This window comes from Ctenopharyngodon idella, chromosome 13, assembly GCF_019924925.1.
Source record: "Ctenopharyngodon idella isolate HZGC_01 chromosome 13, HZGC01, whole genome shotgun sequence".
Lineage (NCBI taxonomy): Eukaryota > Metazoa > Chordata > Actinopteri > Cypriniformes > Xenocyprididae > Ctenopharyngodon > Ctenopharyngodon idella.
Genome location: NC_067232.1, coordinates 76,471 through 100,661, shown reverse-complemented (window position 1 = coordinate 100,661; position 24,191 = coordinate 76,471). Strand labels below are relative to the sequence as shown.

Below are 24,191 nucleotides of genomic sequence, written 5' to 3'. Positions count from 1 at the left end.
ATTTTAAAATGTAATTTATTCCATTGACAGCAAAGCTGAATTTTCAGCATCATTACTCCAGTCTTCAGTGTCACATGATCCTTCAGAAATCATTCTTATATGCTGATTTGCTGCTCAAGAAAGTTTTCTTATTATCATCAATATTGAAAATGGTTGTGCTGCTATTTTTGGGGAAACCATGATGCATTTTTTCAGGATTATTTGATGAATAGAAAGTTCCAGTTGCATTTATTTGAAATACATTTTTTTTTGGTAACAATGTAAAGTTTTATTGTCCCTTTTGATCAATTTTATGCATCCTTGCTGAATAAGAATATTCATTTCTTTTTTTTAAAAAAAATCTTTGACACCAAACGGTAGCGTATATTATGTGTGCGTCTATAGATCGATGGATAGATAGCTGAAAACACATTTTTACAGTTAATCTAAAGTATGTGTACAAATGTTTAAATTTTTCCTCTTTGTTTCTCTCCTCGGTGCTCATCTATGCAGGTTCAACCCATATCGTCGCCCCCACCCAGCTTCTGGACGCTCTCAAGGCTATGAACAAACCCGACGAGGAGCAGACGAGCTAAAATCACAACTTCCTCCCCCCCAACCCCATCGCCCAGTTACCCTCTCCCTCCCTTCATCTGTCGCCCTGTAAATCTCACCCGCTCCTATATAAATTGTGTATGCATCTTGCTTGAGAGAAAAAAAAAAAAAAAAAAAAAAATAGATTGGTGACAAGATAAAAAGAATATTCTATAAATTTATATATATATATATATAAATATATATATAATGTTGAAATAAAAGAATCATTGCAAGTATTCTTCTGTTTTACAATGGATGCAAATGATTAAACTGTCAAACTGAGTTTTCATTATTAATTGCCATTTAAAACCTGAAAGTACCAAATGTAATATTGTATGTTATGGAACCTGCTAGAATGTGTAAATGGTAGATCACTTTTTGTATTCGTTCCTTATTTAACTCTGTGTTCTTTTTTTTTTTTTTTTTCTTTTTAAATGGCTTAAAAGTGGTTGGGGGAGGGACTGGTTTATATGCAAATAGACCAGTGAGGTAAAATGATGCATATCACTTCCTGCGCTGAAGGCTAAACTGCCGCCCAGTTTAGATGCTTGGGTTTAATTGTTGTCTCATTTTAGATGTGCATGCCATGGATGCTACTATGTGGCCCTTTTGACATGTTTGAAAACATTGAAAAATAAAAGTTAAAACATGTTAAGATGTGTAAAAATGAAACATTGAGCATCTTTTGGGACTCCAGTGATGAAGAGGGAGGCCAAAGGAGTAACAGATCAAAGCCTCAAGCTGTAAAAGTGAAAGAGACACTGTACATAGATGGCGAACGTCACCCCTCCTTCAGTCGCGATTCCGGGAGTATTTACTCTCCATATCCTTTTCACGTCTCCTTCTACAGAGACCTCATGATTTAGTGTGAAGAAGGCCGTTGCTTGCAAATGTTTAAGGAATTCAAAAAAGGGCCAGTTGTATTTCAGTATTGTATCTCGTCCGATTAAGTCTTATCATTGGTTAGTAAACAATGTTTAACCGGGACATGCACTGAGTAATGTGTTGTTGTATATGCCATATGTTACTGTTTTTTCGTCTCACTGTTAACTGGTGAAAATTTCTGACTGTGAAGTAGTAAAACTTTCCTTTGCCAATGTGAAGCCACTGTGTTCGTGACGTATTAGCTGTAGCTGTAGTGATAAACTGGGAAAAAAATAGGTAATATCTATCTTTTGTTTGACCGTCTGGTAGTTTCTTTCTGATGCAATGTTATATCTTCCACTGGCGAATGGCTTTGCAACAAAACGCAACCCCCCCTTTTAACGTTTTAGTTTCCGTTACCTCTACTCTGTTCTGGCAGAAAGGTTGTATATTGCACTACGCGTTTTCTGTGACGCTTCTATGGTTCTCTTTTTGTTGTTTTTGTTTAAATTATTTCCTTATTTTGGGTGTCGACTGGATTTATTTCTATTACATTTATTTTTCAGAGAATATCAATAAATAACCTAGTCTGTCTTAAACCTGTTGATCTTACTGGGATTCTATGTTTGCGAGTGTTGAAGCACAAACTAAAGTATACTTCATGTGTACCGATGTAGTAAGGCTGTCTAATAAATTGGCTTCCATTACAAATATGGAATCAGTATATTTTTGTGATGTGCTCCGTATGTGACTTCCTCTGTGCACCCCTAGACTATGATTTATAACAGGGTTCCCAAAACATGGTGTGACCTGGCCACTGTTCTGGAAGAAGATTGGCTCAAAATCCCTTGTATCTGTAATTCCCGAAACGAACTGATGCTATATTGGCCACAAAAGGAGACCCTATACACCATACTAATAAATTGTGGTGGTCTAAAACCAGGTGTTTCAGTTTCATTGACCAACCCCTGTATATAAAAAGTATATATACACATGTTATTATTAATAAAAATTAATTTTATTAATTACAGGTCTGGTAATGGCTACCTGTTATTTCCAGGTTTTCCATGACTGTGGGAACCCCATTACATTGAACAAAATGTTGTGGCAGGGACTATTTGGTTATCCACCAACCTTGATCACTGGATTCTGAATGCATGATACACTAGCTGGCTTTCAACTCAGATTTCTCTCCATACAAACACCTGCAGCATATCAAGAGAAATGGAGGCATGAAAAATCCAGTTTGTTACCTTGAGAAACACATGATCAAATAGCTGTAATGAAAAACAGTAGCACGACACAAGTCAAATGTAGAATCATTTATAGTAGTAAATAAAGTATAAAAGTACAACTCTATAAATATAAAACAGATTTTTTTAAAAAAAGCACTACCAGAGAGTCAATAAATTTGCTTGACTGGGTGATGCCCAAAACAAGCAGCACTAAAAAGACATTCACCCAAGAAAACTATATAAAATATAGTAACAATCAATATCTCACAACCTAATAAAACAGAAAAAATTATGCACATAACTATTCCATTATTTGTTGGTCTTTTCACATTGACCTCAATGCTGCTACAAACTCTTGTGAGACTCAAGGAATGCTGGATTATATACACTGAACTAGTAAATTAAAAACAGTTATCCAGTTTGAAATTTGGAAATTCCAGGTAAACAAATACAGCACAAAAGTACTGTAATATAAATAAAAACGCAATCACCCACCAACTTTTAGAGCAGCACTGTACTTATTTTCCCCCCATTAGAAAGGATAAAGATTTAAAAACCTGTCACTGACAGATTTTAAAAAACAAAACTGGTTCACATTCATACTGTGACAGTAACCTTTCTTGTATGTTAAAAGAAATAGAAATCTACCACACTATGGAATTAAAAAGCTTAACAATGACATTATCTGGACTTGCCAGAATAAAGGTCTACTACAGTGGACCCAAAAGCCTTTGGACATTTAAACCACACTTACGTTTTTTAATTATATAACAAAATATAAATCCAACTGGTATCTGTAAAATAATGGATGTCATCAAGTTCTACTAATGTTTGGAAACCACAATGTATCCACATATCTTCATCTTCACTCATTTAACAGTACATTTATTGTTTTTTCCATTTTTTTAGTTAACAATAAAAAACAATATTTCTTGTATTTTTTGCTTTCTAATGCAATGATATGCATATATCTTTAAGTGTGGATTAAGTTTCCAAACATTTTTTGAGGTCACTGTATATACAAACGTATTAATTTAGCTGCCATAATGCAGCTATCAATCTCTAAAAGTCACCTGAGACATTTCACATTTTCCACCATGCATGTCTGCATGTCATCAGTCACACTGCTACGAGAAAGAGTTGTTTTATGTAAACTAATAAAAACAAACACACATCACTTTCTTTATGTGACACAGCTGAGAAATGTACTTTGTACATTATGTATGTCACTTTGGATAAACGCGTCTGCTAAATGAACAACTGCTGGTGTCAGTAGGTGCAGGATGTGGTGAGGAAGCTACTGCTGTGCAGCCCTGAGGCCAGAGAATGAGCCATGCGATGCGAGACCTCTCTCATGTTTCTAGCTGCTGTGAGGGCACGGGTCAGAGAGCTGTTCAGAGGGAGCTGCTGATGGTCCACAGAGAGAGAGCGTCTGCGATGACCTCTGACCCCTGACTTCTTATCTCTGGCGGGGCTTGCTGAGACATTAGAGGGTTGTGAGTAGGCCTGTGTCGTCACAGGGCTGGAGAAGTAACTGCAGGAAAATGACACGGAATGATCAGTCTGTTGTAGACAGTTATAGCAAAGGGGTTAGTTGTTACTTACAAGGTAACGCAAGGTCATTTCTTTGGGCTAAATCAGACTAACAGAACTAAATTTCACATTATTTATATAAATTTATATAATATTTATATACTACTCACAGAGTTGAAGGATAGATGGGCACACATGGGATAACTGGAACACCTCCCTGCAATGTGGGGGGAGGAGCTAATGTCACGTTCATGCCTCGTCTGTCCCTCTGTATGGATCTGATTGGAGTCCCTCTGGGGCTGGAGACTGGCTCCTGATTGGCTAAATAACCACACATGAGAGTCAACATGATTCTTGGTGATATTAGGGGAATATTTTGACAAAAGTATTTCACATCTTCAGGACGAATTGTATAAAATTAGTTTATACATAATGAAGTGCCAAACCTGGTTGAGAGGCTCTTAATGAACCACACAATGGGCAGTGGCTACAGGAAGGTTGCGTGAGACGTGGAGAGCTCCTGCTCCTCATTGGACCTTTAATTAATAGTGTAGAGGACAGGCGGATAGTTCATGAAATGGTAATCTCAGTAAGTTTCAGATCCCATTATAATGATGGAGGGAGAATGCTTACGTGTCGAGGTACTAGTGCGATCTGATGTGCAGTGTGGACAGGTCGGTTCTGTTCCTCGGCTCATTTCCATTTCATCGCTATTATCGGATCTGCCTGCTGATGTTCAATTAAAATGATCACAATTGTTCTTGATCACCATATCAAAACCTGGTCATCTGTGTTAAGTTATAACAAAGATCTTTTCTTACAGGTACTGTCCTCTTTGTGGCGTTCAAATCCTCTGGTTTGTCTTCTTCCTCTTGATGTCATAGGGGACATCAGGACATGTCTTATTGTTGATGGTCTTGGCTCAGACTGGACATGCTCAGAATCAGTTGCTGCAGCAGGGTTAATAAGGAGCATGGTGAAAAAGTAATATAAATCTATGAGAGCATGAATGATTCAAACTTGGCATCCAAGTGTTTTGTCATTCAGGACCATTAAGAAAATCTCTTGGTATCCATATCTTACAACAAAGCCATGTGCCACATTTATTCTACATTGACTTTGAAAGATTTGCATGTAGCTGAACATACTCAGATCAGTGTCAGGCCGATGTCGAGGTAATGATGCTGATCTTTGCCTCAGGGTGGGTCTTGGTGAGTTTCCTCTCTCTTTTTCTCCATTCCTCCTTCTCTCTGTCTGCCTTCTCGTCCTCTCTGAAGACCTAATAAGACAAGGAACATGTCAAACCCTTTGAAGTTATAACACATCTGACTATTAACTACAAGTTTCAGGCAACATATATAATATTTGATGGTCTAATTACCTTAAATGAAGCCACTGTGGTGTTATGGTCTGTGGGTGTGCGTGGTCTCTGGTGTCTTCTGTGGCAGAAGGGGGCGCTCTAACAGGACTAGCAGGTTTGGAGAGTCTCAGATTTCCCTCTAGTCTCTCCTTCAGTCGGTTCACTTCTTGCTGTAGAGATTCAAGAGCCTCTCTGAAACATATAGAATGCATAAAAGGCATTTTTTGTAGTTTGAAGAGGGAACAAAACAGATGAAACTCAATTAAAATCAGATTGTTAAAATCAACATCTCCATCCGGAGTTCCAATTTCGATGTGGGTTTTTTATCATTCATCATGTGACAGGTTTATACACAAGATGTTGTGACAAATGAAAACAGTGCATTTTTTGGGAAGTCTTGATTGGTACACTACAAGGTTGTCAAAAGTACCGTCTTCGGTACTGAAATTTTAAAAATGTTATGATACCAGTGTTTCCCCCTAGCATTTTGAGTGCTGTTGAGTGGATTCTTAAACTCCTCTAATTGGCCGTTGTTTACACGCTCAACAGATATGTCTGTGACTGGCTACAATGATCAATGCTTCAAAAACATGTTTTGAAAGCAGGCGTTTGAAAGCGTTGTTTGAAAGTGTTTCAAAACAGGCGTCTATCAGCGGATCCCTGATATATCCGCTGATAGACGCCTGCTTTCAAACTTTCCCATGTTTTCCCGTATCTGTTTAAGCGCTTGGTGAAGAGCATCAAAGATGTCTATTTACATGTTTTTGAAGTGTTTATCATTGTAGCCAATCACAGACATATGTGTTGAGCGTGTAAACACAACGGCCAATCAGATGTGTTTAAAATCCGCTCAAAATGCAAGGGGAAACGCTGGTATCGTCACATTTTTAAAATTTCAGAAATGACTTGGTACCGAAGTTGGTACTTTTGACAACCATAGTACAGTACTATTCAAATGTTTTTTTTTGTTGTTGTTATTTTTATTCAACAAGGACACAATAAATTGATAAAATATAACAGTACAAGACGTTTGTAAATGTTACAAATTATTTCTATTTCAAATAAATGCTGCTTTGGACCTTCTGTCCATCAAAGAATCTTAGAAAAAAAAAAAAAAAAAAGTATCATGGTTTCCACAAAACTGTAAAACAGCACAACTGTTTTCAAAATTTATTATAATAAGAAATGTTTCTTGAGCAGCAAATCAACATATTAGAATGATTTCTGAAGGATCATGTGACACTGAAGACTGGAGTATGGCTGCTGAAAATTCAGCTTTGCCATGACAGGAATAAATTACATTTTAAAATATACATCAGTATAAAAGAGTTATTTCAAATTGTGATAATATTTCACAATAATACTTTTTACACTATTTTTGATCAAATAAATGCAGCCTTGGTAAGCAGAAGAGACTTAATTCAAGCTTCATTAAAAAAAATTGTACCGACCCCAAACTTTTGATCAGTAGTGTACATTGAGAGTGTAAAAGACCACAGAGCATGTCAAATATTTCCCTTCACAAACAATTTGAAGTTAGTAAGCCAAGTGTCCTCTTCAAAAGTCATGTGGGTCAAGTGGTCATTATAAGCTCTAGTTCAGTTCAGATCAACACAGGGTTTAGAAATAACCATTCCAGTAAGAACTCAAAAGAGCATTACAGGTCCTGTCAGAAGTGGGTGTGTGGATGTGGGTAGGAATATTTCAACCATCAAAAACACATACAGTGTTACTGTTTTATTAATAGCTAATGGTGACTAATGCTGGTTTCTTGATGTGGAGCATGGAGAATACATACCAGCACAATCTTCAGCTAGTCTATTTGAGAGACAAACTCCTGCTGAATCAAAGGAAGGAAAGAATGAAAATGAAATCTAATTATCCAGATTGAACTCTGGCTGCAGTGAAGTGAAAAATGATTTTATAGAGACCACTTAATACCACTGGAGTTTTTCCCAGAACATCCTGGCTCAAAAGAGCAGCCATACATCTCTGCTCGTTTGTGCTGCAGTGGCCATGTCAGCCTTTAGGAAACTCACTGGTGATTTGTTAGCTGAACGGAACTTTGGGCTTCGAGGTGGTCGCTGCGGTGATAAGGCACATAGAGGGAGGGGCTTCTGTGAGAGCTGAGCTGCAGACTGGCTGGTTGTGGGTATTGGCCATCCTGTGCTTTTTCCTCCCCTGATAAGAAATGGACTGAGAAAAGATGGATAAAAGCAGGATGAACAAAAATTCAAGACCAGAATCAAAGAGATTGAATGGCAGAAAGAGTATTTCAATGACGTGTTCAACTATCAGCATTATTCAAGAAATTATCATTTTTTCATGGTAATGCTTTAAAAATCATTATATATATATATATAACAACATTTATTATACCAGGTTAATGTTAAATTATATACTATTGTTAATTTACATTAAAAATAAATTAACTACTGATAATTTATAAAACTTAACATGTTACAAATGCATTAGTATATAGAAATTAACATTGACCTTAAAGGGATAGTTCACCCAAAAATGAAAATTATTCCATGATTTACTCACCCTCAAGCTATCTTGTGTATATGACTATCTTCTTTCAGACGAACACAATCAGAGAAATATTTAAAAATTCTAAAGATTTTGAAGCCCCCAAAAATGCATCCATCCATCATAAAAATAATCCACAAGGCTCCAGGGGGTTCATATACACCTATCCATTTAACCTGTCTTCATTAATGCTGTAAAAGTTTTAGCTCATCTAATTCATTTAGAGTTACCATTTATTATGATTTCATATTAGAGAGAAACCTAACCCTATAAATACAAATGGACTTCTGGAAGTGAGAAAAAAAACTTTTACATGCTTTTTATATGAAATGTATTCAAAAGGTGACACCCACCATGATCACTCCCACGATCTGACTGGCTGGTCAAGCTGCTCGGCCAGGGCGGGATGGTTCTATTAGGCCAATGAAGGGAGATTGATGGAGAAAGGCTGGAAGAAGAACACCTTTCCTCCCCTCCTCTCCTCCTAACAGGACCCGTGCATCCTCCAGATGTGCTGAGGTGTTCTCCTGGGGTATTCGGAGAGGGTTGGGAGGCAGAGGTGGAGACGACAAAAGGCTGCCCAGAAGGAGGAGCAGACTCTGGTCTTTCTGTGTTCTTCATGTGCAGGCCAGACGGCGTGGAACTGGAGAAGATATCAGAAAAATATAAAGGCGTAAAAATTCCCTAAGATAGCAAAAACATTTAACTAGAATTTAAATAAAATTTGAGTGTTTTTGCTAGTTTAATGGGACTTTTTCTCCCATTTTATGATCAATTCGGGTGGAAAATAAGTTACTTAAAGTCACTTAAAAAGTAAAAACACCTCTCCTCATGTCATAGCACAATTAGTACAGGATGAGTTATAGTGATGCTGGCCTTACTAAGCACCATGACTGCTTAATAGTTCACTGTTTACTTATCTAATTAAGGGTCACAGGATCAAATTCGAAGTGCTCTACAGAGTGAAGGCGCTTCATACCTCACCACTGCCCTCTGCTGGAGAGGACTGTGTACTGCGGGAGTAAGCTGACTGCTCTCAGAGCCCATAAAGCCACTGTCTGTTTCTGGAGACATGACCCCATCCTGCAGTGTCAGAAATATATGTAGAACTCATATTAAAACTCTATTATTTATGCACATCCTTCAAATATGATATACAGCGTTGTTCATCAGTCACTGACCAGAGGGGACGCTTTGACAGTCTTGGCCTTTGCTTTCAAGCCCATAGTTCTGGGCTCTGCACTCTCTGCCAGGCTGGTTAGGCTACTGCTTTGAGTTTTCCTGCTTCCTGCCATTTTCCTCTCCCTGCCCTGTTGCCCTGGCAACACTGAGGAGCGGCAAAGAGCCTCTGGGTGAGTTTCCATAGAGTCACACACCTGTGACCTAACAGATGGGCTGGAGGGTGGGACACAATCTGCTGCTGGCTGCCTAAAGAAAGAGAGAATGGAGAGATGAATGAGACAGCAAACAGCCAGGTGTTGATAATGGTGCAGTGCGGATTGAACTGCTGTTACCCTCAATTATCTTTCAAAACCTGATAACAACATACAGCTGATGTTTAGATCACAAACACAGAAGTATTCTCATTACATCTGTGTCAATTACCTTCATTTATATCACTGAATTAGAATAAGCTGATAGAATGTGAGGGTTTCTAAAATGGGTGGGGCTTAGCAGCCAAGATGTTCTCTAATTGGTCAGATACGATAGTTAAGTACGATAGTTTTCTCAAATTGGTTAGCATGGCCCAATCACAGTAATGACTGGATAATGAAATATTATATAACATTCTTTGGAAATCATTTTTTGCAGTGCATCTGTGAATATGATGTACTGTAATATTATGCGAAATAGGGTCAGGACTCACCGCTGAGCAGATTTTGTCATCTCGCTCTCATTAATAGTCCTGTGTCGTTGTCTGACCGTTGTGCTTTTTTTCCCAGAAGGAACAGAGTCTCCAAAATCCAGCAAGTCACAGCTCTTTAAAGTCACAGCTTGGTCCAGCATCCCAGGGAGCTCTTTAAAACTCTGATAACTGAGTAAGAAAACAATGAGCGATAGAGTCTGGCATGTAAAGCTGTTTTTTCTTATATATGAGGGTCAAAGGTCACTCACCAGTCCAAGAGGTTACTGAAGTCTTTCTCCACATGCTGGTGTTTGTCATAGAGTGGATGAAGAACAAATGGGAGGATCTCCTCTTCCTCTCTGTCTGCATCACTCTCTCCGCTAACTGAACTGACCTCCACACCAACACAAGCCTCAGGATGGACAGCTGACAGTGGGCTCTGAGAAAGAATGGAGGAGAAAATCTGTCATTTTCTGTCCTCTATATCTGTGAGCTAATGGCATCAGAAGTTAGTGAGGTTTCGAGGTTAAGTTTGAGGCACCTCAGGTAAAGGTTCAGTCTCCAGCATGGACACAGAGAGCACATCTGAAGGAGGAAGCGGGGTTAAAGTAGGCTCAGAAATGGGTTGATTCCGTTCTGCTTGCTCCAGCCACTCCTTTATCTCATCCAATCGCATCCCTGACCTGAAGATCTGACCTTCTAGGTCCCTGTGTCACACACAAACACACAGGATGAATATTCTGTACGTACTATAAACCAGTGGCACAGCAGGAAGTAAAAATGAAGCACATGCTACCTGTCTGTGTCAAAGGTGACATGCCCGCCTTGTCGCTGCTGCAGCATCTGATACTGGGCTCGTGCATCTAGGTAAGCCCTCTCAAGAGACTCTTGCCCCTGTGCCAGTGTGGAGAGACCCTGTAGAGGACTCAGACTGAGTTAATCTGACTTCAAAACCCTTGTTTTGTTTTTTTTTGTTTTCTGTTTTTTTTTTTTTAAAGCATAATCATACCGTTATCTGTTCACAGGCCTTGAGCTTCCCATTCTTTAGAAGTGCCTCAAAAGCATCAACCTAAACAAGCAAAAAAAAAAGAAAAAAAGGTTGATCTAGGATTCAGTGCACTGCTGTTAAAATAACAAAATGCCAGCTAATCTGAATTATTTTTTTCTTGAGTTTGACATAATGATGGTGAGGTTAAAAGATCCAAATAGGTTTTTCTTAAAGTTAGTTACCTGTAGCTGAAATCTCTGAGTCTGTTTGGTCAGAGTCTCTGTTAGATGGTCTGCTGTGAGAGGTCCAGACCTCCTCAAACTGAGGGAGCTCACAGAGGAAGGGCGAGTTACTGTTTTTCTGGAGTTTTCTGCAATGTCAAAAAAAAAAAATACATTTTGTAATGATTGAACAAACTTATTCAGTTTGACTGCAAAACAAATTTAAAAGAGTCCTTATGTCCATAGCTCATTAGTCAGCTAGAAAAAAATAACTCTAGAGAGGAGCATTTTGCTAAATATATGCACTTATATTCATTATAATTTTACAAATCATTATAATTTTCCTTATTTAATGTATTTTTGTTATTACAGTCACCGTTTAAATGTTTATATTTCAACAATGTTTTATAAGAAACATAACTATCATTAAAAAAATTGATATAAAAACTCCCTTAATTTGTTGAAGACTAAAAATGTTTTTACGGTTAAAATTTTCAAATACATCTGATGAATTAATTTATTATTAAATAAACGTTATTTTTGGTTTTTGGTTAAATGATAACTTTAGTTTCAGTTTTCTAAAAATATTCATTTCAGTGCATAATATGTAGAAAATATGTACTTCTGTTTGATTGTTGATAGTGTGATTTTTGTATACACTATAGACCTTATGCGCCAGAGAAACAAGTGTTTTGTTTTGTATTTCCATCATGTTATCGAAATACAAACCGCTGAAAAGGGGCGGGGCTACATAAGGTCTATACAAGTACACAGTTTCAAAGTGGTGTTGTCAGTGTGGTGTACCGGAGCCATTCTTCTGCTGGGTGAGGCTAGCAGATCCTGCGCTGAACTCTGCCCTCTGTGCTTGAGGAAAACTGAGGGTTATGACCTTTGACCCTTCCTGAATAACACCTGACAAGATAGCTGTACTGGGCTTTGCGGGTTCAGAACGGAGACCCACCTGAAAACAAACAGCACATAGACAACAACCATGAGTAGACAAGGGCTACTTTGAACAAAAACGAAGGAGAAATCAGCAACTGTATGAGTGAAAATCTACTTTGACAATAATCCAAGACTATGAGCCCATTTCTATACATAACGCCTGGTAAAGAGTCCTATGTAAACACAATTATGTCCCCTCTATGCTGTACTATAAAATCTCTCTAAATCCATATTTACATGGTATACTGTACCTTTAGGAGGTAAAAAGTTACATGTGGAGAAAAAAAATTTGTGTTTATATTAAATTAATTTCTGGTTGAGGTGTTCGCAATCTCTGGTCTGGATCTGTGGTACAATAATTGGTGATCTCAGTTTCCCAGCATAAAGTGGGAAGAACACAACAAGGACTTTCGCCACCCATTGTGTAGACGCTAAGACCATCAGAGAAATACGGCCCTGACTTGCCTGCCCACGTGACAGACCCCTCAGATTTACTGCAGACTAGTGGCTGAACCACAAATGAGAATGGAGGAGACTCATGTACTGTACAATAAAGGGCTCATAAAACAGGCCATTTAATGAGTGTTTTCCACTGCTGCACTTACTGATAAGACACTGGATAGAGAAATACAGTGAAAACACAATGTGAAAAGGCTGATATTAATGCACCTTACACACAGACACAGACACACACACTCGTGACCTAGGTGTTATTGTGAAGAAATGGGTTTGCATGCTGCCTTAAATCTAATGGAGGCCGAACGACTGTCCCCACATGATAAACCCCTGAGACACTAAATCACACTAAACATAACCTCAACATGACCCTTCAATGTTATTACCTCAATAACCTATTACCCCGATTTTCGACCCCAATTTTTATTATTACTGGATCAATACCAGAAGTAGACCATCAGATGTCAATTAACAGTTTTACCAGCCTATGCTTTAAGCCTATGCTTTTTTACATAGGGGTGGGCGAAAGCAGCATTATTTATTAATTGTTTATAATTTATTAATTCTCTTCTTTTTCGTTTGACAATGGCAGAACAATCACCAGTAGGAAAATGTGACAGTGTTAGCAATGGAAACTAAAGGAGCCAGGTATACAGAGAATTTACAGAGGACGCACCCTGTTTTCTAACAAACTCTTCATTTTTTTTGTCTGAATGGAAAGGCCATTTCCTAATCATGCAACTTCTACAGTTTTATCATTGATCTCCCATACCTATTTCTACACTCTAAGAAACCACAACTAAGTCACTAAGAATTATAGTGAATCAAACCGGTCTTTCTCAAGCTGTTGTTTCTGTTAAAGCTGAAGCAGATGGCCAGGGCATGTGGGGGAAGAACTTAATGAGCATTAGAGAAAATGCAGCTGGAGATGCAAAACCGAACAGAGAAATGGCCTAAAATTATTGACCTAAATAGTTGCCAACATTGCTCTGTAAAAACAGTGAAAGGTTAAGTACTGCTGAAATGAGTTTAGATGAGGTTGCAACGTGTAACGCTGACCTCTTATGTAACAGCAAAGGTAAACGTGACATCACAGCCTGTTTTAATCCTGGCTCAGGCCCAGATTTGTTTCAGGTCACTTTGTCAACTTGTTTAGGTGACACTGTTCAATGTTTATTAACTGTTTTCAACACTGAGGCAATGTATGATTTTATCAGACACATAAAATAGAGCTCATTTTATCAAAACAAATGAGAACGATAATAATGATAATGCCATTTAGGCTGTAAAATTATTTCAATAGTCATTTTTTTGTAGATAATGTGTTGCATTGAATTCCTTTTAAAGGAAATAAATATTTTCATTTGCATACATTCACCCATATAATATTAAGTATGCAGATAATTTAACAATTAATAATGCTTTTGTATGTACACTGCTTATTGGCTCAGTTTGTTTGTTTGCTCATATTTCTCTGAAAGGGTTTGTGTCCTCCAAGGTAAACCCTCTCGGCAGGCTTTTTTATTTGAGGAAAAACATCACAATTAAAAAGAGCCCTCAGTTTGAAAATGAGCCTGTGCTTCTGTACGGCCATGCTGCTAAACGGAGGGCTGTCACAAAAGAGATTCTGAATTTATATTGTGTTGACTCAGCCTGAGGAGTCTAAAAATAGCTCTCGTCAACATCAGAGCAGACGGAGAAAGGAGACAGGCCTGCTGATATGAGGGAGAGCACTGCACTGAATTCACATCAACCTTCAAATGAAGAAGAAAAAAGCACAAAACCATAAATACAGTCTGTGAAGCCAACCTTTGCTTCAAGGCGAAGTCGATCGATAGTATTTTCAGCTTCTGCATACTTGGTAAGCAGCCTGTTATAGTCCTCCTGCAAGAATAAGTGAGAGGAAAAAATAAGGGGCTTCATGTTTCATATACTTCCCTATTTAATGTAGTATGTTATGGTTTAAAATGTTTGCATGTTGTGGCATTCGGTTTCATATACATACACAGCATACACTACCGTTCAAAAGTTTAGGTTCGGTAAGATTTAGTCTAAAAAAAAAAAAAAAAATTAAAACTTCCACTTGTTTCCAACTCTGTGATGCTTCTGAAGTCTGTACAGAGATGCAAACAAGCTGTTTAAACTGGATGTGTCAAAGTGAATATTCTTTCACTCTTCCATTTGTCCTGCTGTTGACAGACTCAAGTGTGTGAAGTACGTCAGAAACCGAACACGCATCTGTATATTTGCTTTTGACGCTCGCATCCAGTGTAAGCAAATGTCAGCCGTTAAGCAACTGAATGCCAGTGGGCAGGGCTTATGGTGCGATGATGTATAACTATTCATTGATGTCTTGCTCTGGAGGCAGTCATATGCAAACATATTTGCCTGTATGACGCCACAAATCCTGCAATATCAAAATGAGCTGTTTTTGGAGCTTGATTAAATAAATGCTCTCTTTATAATGAGGAGTACATTTTAAAGGGATAATTCACCCAAAAATGAAAATTATCCCATGATTTACTCACCCTCAAGCCATCCTAGGTGTATATGACTTTCTTCTTTCAGACGAACACAATAGGAGTTATATTAAAAATTATACTGACTCTTCCCAGCTTTATAATGGTAGTGAATGGTGCTCCTGATTTTGAAGTACAAAAAAGTGCATCCATCCATCATAAAAGATATCCACACAGCTCCAGGGGGTTAATAAAGGCCTTCTGAAGCAAAGCGATGTTTTTTTTTTTTTAAGAAAAATATCCATATTTAAAACTTCATAAACTAAAATAAATAGCTTCCAACAGACAATCGTACTCATACTGCACGAGTTGACTTGCGCCACAAGAGTAACCCCTGTATGTATGACGTGATGTATGACGTAGGATGTAGGAGTATCATAAGCTTAGACGCCTCTCGTGGTTCAAACAAATAGGCCTGTGCAACAAACTCAAGCTCCTCTTCTCTTATATCGAAAACCTCTGACATTTCTCTTTAAAAATTCTTGTGTTTTAGACTTCGAATTTGTGACCAGTGTTTTGTTTGGCTCTGTCCTCTGTGCTTCCTTGTTCGTCATTGCGCCATGTGTCTGGTCCGATTTACTCTTCCACTGTTACTTGATTTGCGTAGGCTGTCTGCCGGAAGCTAGTTATTTTAGTTTTTATAGATTTTATAGAGCCTTTATTAACCCCCGGAGCCGTGTGGATATCTTTTATGATGGATAGATGCACTTTTTTAAACTTCAAAATCAGGAGCCCCATTCACTACCACTACTGCTTGGAAGAGCCAGGATATTTTTTAATATAACTCCAATTTTGCTCGTCTGAAAGAAGATTGTCATATACACCTAGGATTGCTTAAGGGTAAGTAAATCATGGGATAATTTTCATTTTTGGGTGAACTATCCCTTTAAGTTATTAAACTTACACTATGTTTTAGTGGTACAAAGACCTTTTATATGCCAAAAGATCAAGGCAAATTTGATTTCTCATGTCATGACCCCTTTTAAAAAAAATCTTACTAACCCCAAACTTTTGAACGTTACTATACAGTGTGCAGTATACTAGAATTTCATTCTGAACAGTGTGTTCACTCCTCTTTAATTACCTGTAGCTGCTGCACCAGTGTGCTGGCCTGCTGGGGGCAGCGGAACTCCTCTGGTACTTTACTGTTCAGGCGCTTGTGGGTCCCATTGGTGGAGGGACTTACTGGAGACCCATCAGAGCTGCTCAACAGGACCTCTCTCACAATCTCAGCAGGGGATTTGAACACGACAGGAAGATCTGAGTGTGAAGTGCTATCATGAGGTGGTCTACGACTTTTAGGAGGTCTGTATCCACTATTTTTCGGGAAATGAACCCTTGGCTCCACTTTGGAGAAATCAGGTAAAGGGTGACTCAGCTGTCCTTTCCTAAGAATATATACACAGCAATAATCGATACAGAAATAATGTTAAATTTGAATTAAATGTACAGTATGGACTTGTCACATTATAGTACCTTTTGCAAAAATGTTTTAAATTCCACAAAAATTTATACTTTAGAACAATACAACAAATTACATTTTCAAAGTGTTTTTTAAATAAATAAATAAATATACATTTAATAAATGTACATATATTTTTATTATTTTCATTATTTTTAATATTATTTGCAGAGAAACTTATATTACATACTGATCAAGGAACAGATCATGGGTCAAATTATTGGGTCAACATTTTATCATGAATTTGTGTTCGTCCATTTTCATCTCACCTGATGTCATCTGGATCAGTGTGAGAGGTTTTGGAGGTCCTGTGGCTCTTCATTGCTGAAGATCGGTGAGATGTAGGAGGTGGCGAGTGCTCTAAGGGGGAGACGCTTGCTTTAGAAATGCACCGTGCAGGAATGGAAACCTGATCGTCACAGGAAGCAGGGTTTGTTTTTCTGGGAGAGGGTGTCGGAGGCTGCAGGTTGTGGTTGGGACTGTGTAACCTTCTTTCTAATTTTTCTCCTCTCGTACTATCTTGGTGCATTTTTCCCAGTCTAATCACAGGGCTTCTTGGTGAAGCTTGAGGTGTGATCTTGTGTTTAATCTCCTCCCCCTTTGATCTATCCATGTGGTATGTTTTAGGGGCAGGACTCTGGTAAGTGCTAAGAGATGACTCTGCCCTAACGTCTAGCTCTGGAAATGTCTCAGCTTCAATACCACAGTTATTCATCAGTTCTTCTGAGGACAAATGGGGAAAACTGAAGGGATCAGAAGTGTTTCTAAAGGAACAATGCGAGTCTGTGAGAAATTGCCCATTGGTTTCCTTGAGTTCCTCACAATCACTTTGCTCAGAAAGCTCTGGGATTCCTGAAATTGGAATGTTTTGGGGGATCTCAGTCATTTCGTGATTGAAATCAAAGCTCTTCACCCTTCCAAACATAGATGCCATCTCTTCTGCGACAGGAAATGTTTGATCCATGAATCTCTGAGCATCTTCACATGTGTCCTTCTCTTCTGTCTCCTCATCAGTCATGTCTAACGCTGTGTCTCTCTTTGGGAAAGAGTTTAATTTGTGCTTGTGGATTGTTGGGCTCCCTGTACCATCCTCATCATCAGTCCAATCTTCCAACAAAACACTCTGGTCATCATCTACTCTGTGTTCTTCCTCTAAAAAAAAATTATTTGATGAATAAAAAAGTTTATCCTTTAGAATATAAACTATTTATCCCTTTTGACAAAAGTAAAATCATTTCACTACACAATTACTATAGTTTTATGCTATTAAACTCAGCTGCGGATGTTTAAACGAACTGAGCCCTTACGCAGAGATGCAGAGCAGCAGTTGTCTCCAGTGGCATGAGAGAGCGGCTCAGAGTCCAGCAGCTCACTCAGGTGATAGCTTATCTCCTCTAGCACAGGTGGAGGCCCGTGCTCAGGCTCGGGGGTCTTCACGTCCCACAACAGGTCCTCTGCAATCTCCTCCTCTCTTCCCTGATTTAGAGAATCATGATATGCATATTAAACAGTTAAGCACCATTATTTTAAGAGATAGGGCATATAAATGGATGAGAAATCTTTCTAATTAAATGCATTTGTCCTCTGACAAGCGTTTTAAGTGTAATGAGACTCTTCTGATGAAGAATCCTGGTGAGCCTGCTCTAAATGACCAATAAATGGGCAGATATCAGTCAACCATCTCTGATGTCCTCACCTCCTGCTGCCCTTGACTCTCTGCCAGACCAATGATGCCGTTCTCATCCATCTGGCTTTGGAAGTCCTCATCAAGTTCTTCATCCCAGCTGAAGTCCGACCCCTCCGGGCTTGAGGGAGAGAAGTACGCTGGGGCTGGTGTCCACACCAGAACCCCTGCAGTGGTACCACCTCTGCTCCGCTTCATTACCTGGCTCTTTATAGCTCTTTTATTCCACTTTGAGCTCCTGTACCACCCGCACGTCCTCCACACCGACACTGAGGTCTTCTCTCATGGTTGACCAATTACGAATGTTTTTATGAACAGGCTGCATAATGTCTACTTATAGGTCATCAAGATGTTTTAACACAATCTGAAAAACAAAAAAATAGCAAGTTTTTTTCCCCCATTTTCATTGAATGATTGATGCTTTACTTTTCATGCTCTTCTGAGATATAAAACAGTGTTAAAAGGATAGTTCACCCAAAAATGAAAATTGTCATCATTTAGGCCCAGTTTACAACTGGTAGTAAGATGCATTTTGGTCGATTGGATTACAAGTGGACGACGCTAAATACAGCCGTAAACGAGGTCTAAAACGTTTTGAGCTTGTCCACTTTCGACCACTTTCACCCAAGACCGCCTTCTCTCCACATACTGACCTAATGTGTAAACATTATGGGAAGCACGCTAGCCAGATGGGATTTAAACTTTGTCGGCTGAAGACCCAAGTTTGGTTTGAAGACAAAAAAAAAAAAAAAAAAAAATGTACCAAGCACAATGTTCTCTCACCATTCCTGATTTCTAACAGGCACTTATCGCGTTCGGCCGGTCTTGTGGTTATCAGAGCAAAAACATAAAAAAACAAACAAAACAAAAGCTGCTACTCTCCACGTGTTTTACCATCGTCTACCGTGAGCGTTCATATGTAACTTGCATGAGCAATCATTAGATTGAAAGATCTGAAAAAGCCCATACATTTACCCGCCCATAGACCCTCCCCTTGAAGAAATCAGGACAGAAGTGGTCGAAAGTGGACAAAAGAGACAGATTAAAACACCAGGTGTAAAGTCTCTTGGTCGTCTATGAGTATTTACCTGTAAGAGTTTCTTTGTTCTACAAAAGATGATATTTTGAAGAATGTTGGTAACCAAACAGTTGACTTCTATAGTATGAAAAAAAAAAATAATATGGTCAATGGGCCAGAAAATCTCTTCTAACCCTAACCCTTTAGAAAAACCTGAGAGTGAGTAAATGATGACATACTTAGAATTTTTAGATTTAACTATCCCTTTAAGAACAAAAGCACAAACTAATTTAATTATCAAAGATAAATAACTGAAACCCATTCAAGTTGGAAAAAGAGGTGACTAAAGAGAACCGTTCTTAGTGAACATACCCTTAAGCATCTGTGTAATTCCGTACAATAGTCTAATTAATGCTGTCATTCATGTACTGTAGCTCAGTGTTAATGATGAAAGGATACACAAAGTCTGTAAAGACTGCTCTCAAGTGGAACCACAAAACATCTGAATAAATAATGTAGCTCTTCACCTGCTTCATAAGCCCTGAAAGAGAGCAACCAAGTGTAAATGTAAAAACAGCAGATATATATTTTGTCTTAAAGGTGAAGTGTCTATTTTTTTGATAATCAAATACTTGTCCACTAAAATGCAAAAATACTATTCAATCTGAAGTTGCAGGTAAATACCTTTATAACCCTATCTGCTTATTTAATTTGTGTACAGTACATACATTTTGACATCAAGGCTGGGAAAAAAAAAAAAAAAAGATTTTTGTGTTTTCATTCTTGAGAAGCAAGTTCAACACCTGGGCTGCATCCGAAATTGCATACTCTTTTGAGTAGGTACTTATTTTGAATAAGTAATTACTTCTCGACCACTAAAAAGTATGTTTTATATAGTATGAATGAAATCTCGACATACTACATTCACCACGTTGCCCTTATCACATGACCTACCAGCGTCGCGCCACTGCCATTCTCGCGTTACTTATTTGAAAAAGTAACATTTTATTGTAAATTTAAAAGTAATGCATTACTTTACTAGTTACTTGAAAAAAGTAATTCACGTAACACACATTACTTGTAATGCTTTACCCCAACACCGTTTATAATGTTACGAAAGATTTCTATTTCAAATAAATGCTGTTCTATTGAACTTTCTATTCGTGAAATCCTGAAAAATTATCATGATTTCCACAAAAATATTAAGCATGCAGCACAACCATTTTCAACACTGATAATAAGAAATGTTTCTTGAGCACCAAATCAGTGCTGAAGAAGTAAAATGTGAAAAAAAGATAACATTTAATAATTGCATAATCAAAATGAGAGCTTCACTTTCGTTTTATTGATGCTTTTTTTTTACTTTGGTAAAACAATAAGCATACAACAGTCTGGAGGTGAATGGTGTGTGGTGTTCCTTAATCTAGAAAACAACCCACAACCTTCACAGGGCCCTTGGTTGCCATGGTGACCACACAACAACAATCTCTGCCATGCGCTCCCGGCCAAAGGCATCAAAGCATCATTCTAAGAACAGCCAATCAGCATTCAGAACATTGCTTCATGGCTAAGATGAACAGCTGGGGAAGAACTTTCCTTCTGATCTTATAAGAAAAGCACTGTTCCATTTTCTTTCTAGACTAAATTTGGTTTGCAAGCCTTTAAATTGTGACTGCCACATTTGGAGAATAGCGGAGCATACTTGTCATTTTTAAAATCAAAAGAATGGCATTAGGTTTAAGATACAGACTAGTCATAATCTGAGAAATAATGGCAAAGTGACCCTGAAAAGACACACATTCTTGCAGTTTTTTCATAAACTACAAGAATGGATAACTCATGTCGTCATGTCCTGTGTGTATCAGACCTGTTTGTGTGGGTGAAACTTTTGTTTGTTGCAAGCAACTATTCCACAGAGACTGTAGCAATCTGTCAGCATCCTCCGCCAGCGTGCACACAAATGTACTCGCCGAGGGAGTCTGCTAATCTCCTGAGTGCACTGCGTTCTGCAGCATACGTTAATTAACCGCTTGTCTAGATCTCTGCCATCCATTCAGCGAGCCTGTGGTGAGCTCAGCCAAAAGCAACACGTATCCTATATATATAGATCATTCACTGTTACTGCACTTAATAGGCTACATAACAGTGGCCACACACACAGCGCTGAACAGGATTAACAAGACGAACAGTGAGCCCTAAAGCTCCTTATGGGCCGAGAAGATCTACAGTGTCTGAGGAAGAATAACTGTGTTGTGATCAGACAGGCCACATGATCAACTCCAATGTCAGTGCAATGAAATGAATGTGCCACTTTCAAACCTTGAGCATCTCTTTTGGGTTTGACCATCATTTGAAAAAGACATTATTAGCACAAAAAGACCTGACCACAGCCTAGAAAGTATCATTTTCCATTTCTGACACATAAGATCTGTAAGCAGATTCTAGCTCAAATTTTAGCTTTTTGAATATAGGCTTAATAATATATGAATATTATATAATAAATATAAATAAAATCTAAATATAATATTAGGCTACATTAAATGCTAATAATTAAACAATAATCACAGCATATATCACATAACAATTACACAATAATCATAAATGTTGTTTATAATAGTTTTATATAAGGTTTATTGTCACACAATACAACTACTGTCACTACTTCATGTCACGTAAACTTGCATTTACGGTTTCATAACTTGTATTTACTTAAAGGGTTAGTTCACCCAAAAATGAAAACAATGTCATTTATTACTCACCCTCATGCCGTTCCACACCCATAAGACCTTCGTTAATCTTCGGAACGCAAATTAAGATATTTTTGTTGAAATCCGATGGATCAGTGAGGCCTGCATAGCCAGCAATGACACTTCCTCTCTCAAGATCCATTAATGTACTAAAAACATATTTAAATCAGTTTATGTGAGTACGGTGGTTCAATATTAATATTATAAAGCGACGAGAATATTTTTGGTGCGCCAAAAAACCAAAATAACGACATATAGTGATGGTCATTTTCAAAACACTGCTTCATGAAGATTCGGAGCGTTATGAATCAGCGGTTCGGAGCGCCAAAGTCACGTGATTTCAGCAGTTTGACAGTTTGACACACGATCCGAATCATGATTCGACACGCTGATTCATAACGCTCCGAAGCTTCATGAAGCAGAAACCGGCCATCACTATATAAGTCGTTATTTTGTTTTTTTAGCGCACCAAAAATATTCTCGTCACTTTATAATATTAATACGGAACCACTGTACTCACATGAACTGATTTAAATATGTTTTAAGTACATTGATGGACCTTGAGAGAGGAAAAGTCATTGCTGGCTATGCAGGCCTCACTGAGCCATCGGATTTCAACAAAAATATCTTAATTTGCGTTCCGAAGAAACGAAGGTCTTACGGGTGTGAACGGCATGAGGGTAAGTAATAAATTACATTATTTTCATTTTTGGGTGAACTAACCCTTTAATTACCCTGCTTTATTTTGCATTTCATGTTAGTTACGACAAAAAGTTAATAAAGCAAATCCCAAGGCAATTTATATGGGATTTATATTTCATCATTCTGTCTGTATAGCAAGTGACAAAATTAGGCTAATAAACATATACAGCTTCTTTTTGTTGATATATATATGTTTCTGTCTAGTTAAGAGTGGAATACATTTTTACAACTTGAATAACGAGCAGGAGGAGGTTTAACCTGTTGATCAAGAGCAAAAGCCCTTTAAAAAGTTGCAAACATGCACGCTATTCAGCCATCTCTAACACTGTTCTTTGAGACATGCAATCTGTTATTATGGACTTTAATTAACAAGCAAAGTTCCACTGACTGTAGTATTTTAAGATTCCTTACCTTGAGTATTTAAAAACAGCGCTCTTCATGTGAAAACATGAACTTCAGACTGTTGCCTTGAGAACAGCACCCAAACTAACACCACCAACCCGTCCCTCCATCACCAAGCGACGAGGCAAACATGGACTTCTCACCTTCTTCTTGACAAATGCACGTTCACTCAAGCTTTCATGTCCCTTTTACTTTGTTTTGCTTCAGCTCGCGCGAGCCAAAATCTCTGTAACTCACTCCACGCGACTAGTTTTATTTCACTTCATACCTAAATATTCAAGTACAAACCGAAGGCTGAAAGGTTTTTGTACTCTGGAGTGGAAAACATTGTCTTTAATTTCAGGAAAAAAATCCCAAAAAGCTACAACAAAGACGCCGGATTAATTAATTTTCAGCATTAAAACTAAGAAGAGCAGACGTTGGTTTGAGGGCGGGGCTTCGTTGTCAAAGTCAACAGAACGCTGGATTGGGAGTTTTGATTGGCTCAACAGGGAAAAGGGCGGGGTTAAAAGACAAACTATTCATATAGTCCACATAACAGCATCTGAAACTAAGAGATAGTCTCTCTCTTTGGGATGTCCTCATGTGACCCTATAATGATAGAGCAACAAGCTTATTTTTATAGACATAAAACAACGCACTGCTAATAGTTTTTTTTTTTTTTTGCGTGTGTGTGATACCGTTATCAGCCACATGATGGAGCCATATAACGGCTTTTTAAACTGTGTAGATCTGTAGCTGTCAGTAGAGGAAATATTCCCACACATTCTAAACATGTATCATGACTACAGTATTCTTGAAGCACCAATAAATACCATTGTGAAAGAATATGGTAAACATAGACAGTAGACCTATACGTCAAAGTACCATAGTATTACCATCCATCATTGAATTTTTTTATTCATATGGCAATAATCTAGCATTTTTATTTATTGATACATTCTTAATCTCACTCGGATGTTGTACTTTTTACTTATTTCAATTTATTTTCAACAAACACATGCTAGACAAAAAATAGAGACCTATATGCAAAATGAAGCCTGCAATCAATTATTTCCCCATGTTTTATTCATCCAGCCATACGCTATATGGTTAATGAGC

At 38.0% G+C, this 24,191-nt stretch overlaps 2 protein-coding genes across 5 annotated transcripts in view; one reads left to right on the top strand and one right to left on the bottom strand.

The window, feature by feature from the left end:
* The window catches only part of LOC127525196 (syntaxin-binding protein 1), a 38,921-nt gene extending 36,757 nt beyond the window's left edge, over positions 1–2,164 (top strand). For both annotated transcript variants that reach the window (XM_051917569.1, XM_051917571.1), the window contains one exon: positions 493–2,164. Coding sequence is in view for 1 of the 2 variants with exons in the window: in XM_051917571.1 (XP_051773531.1) it covers positions 493–575 (83 nt within the window). In the remaining variant the exon portion in view is untranslated. The remainder of the gene's footprint in view (positions 1–492) is intronic.
* On the bottom strand, positions 983–23,274 carry LOC127525195 (microtubule organization protein AKNA-like). 3 transcript variants are annotated; one of them, XM_051917566.1, is made up of 24 exons: positions 23,100–23,274; positions 18,234–18,585; positions 17,845–18,013; positions 16,807–17,689; positions 16,160–16,463; positions 14,366–14,440; positions 11,960–12,116; positions 11,177–11,304; positions 10,956–11,015; positions 10,743–10,861; positions 10,488–10,653; positions 10,216–10,385; positions 9,968–10,135; positions 9,282–9,528; positions 9,080–9,183; positions 8,454–8,743; positions 7,608–7,764; positions 5,590–5,760; positions 5,357–5,487; positions 5,030–5,158; positions 4,842–4,937; positions 4,655–4,744; positions 4,379–4,529; positions 983–4,209 (listed from the first exon to the last, which is right to left on the bottom strand). In XM_051917566.1, the coding sequence occupies exons 2-24, from the start codon at positions 18,417–18,419 to the stop codon at positions 3,945–3,947; spliced, it is 4,416 nt and encodes a 1,471-aa protein (XP_051773526.1). In that variant the 5' UTR covers positions 18,420–18,585; positions 23,100–23,274; the 3' UTR covers positions 983–3,944. The 3 variants fall into 3 exon arrangements, with proteins under 3 accessions (XP_051773526.1, XP_051773527.1, XP_051773528.1); XM_051917567.1 differs by having other exon boundaries at positions 4,842–4,934; XM_051917568.1 differs by lacking the exons at positions 983–4,209; positions 4,379–4,529; positions 4,655–4,744; ... (2 more) ...; positions 5,357–5,487; positions 5,590–5,760 and having other exon boundaries at positions 5,771–7,764.
* Between the last annotated feature and the right edge of the window lie 917 nt (positions 23,275–24,191).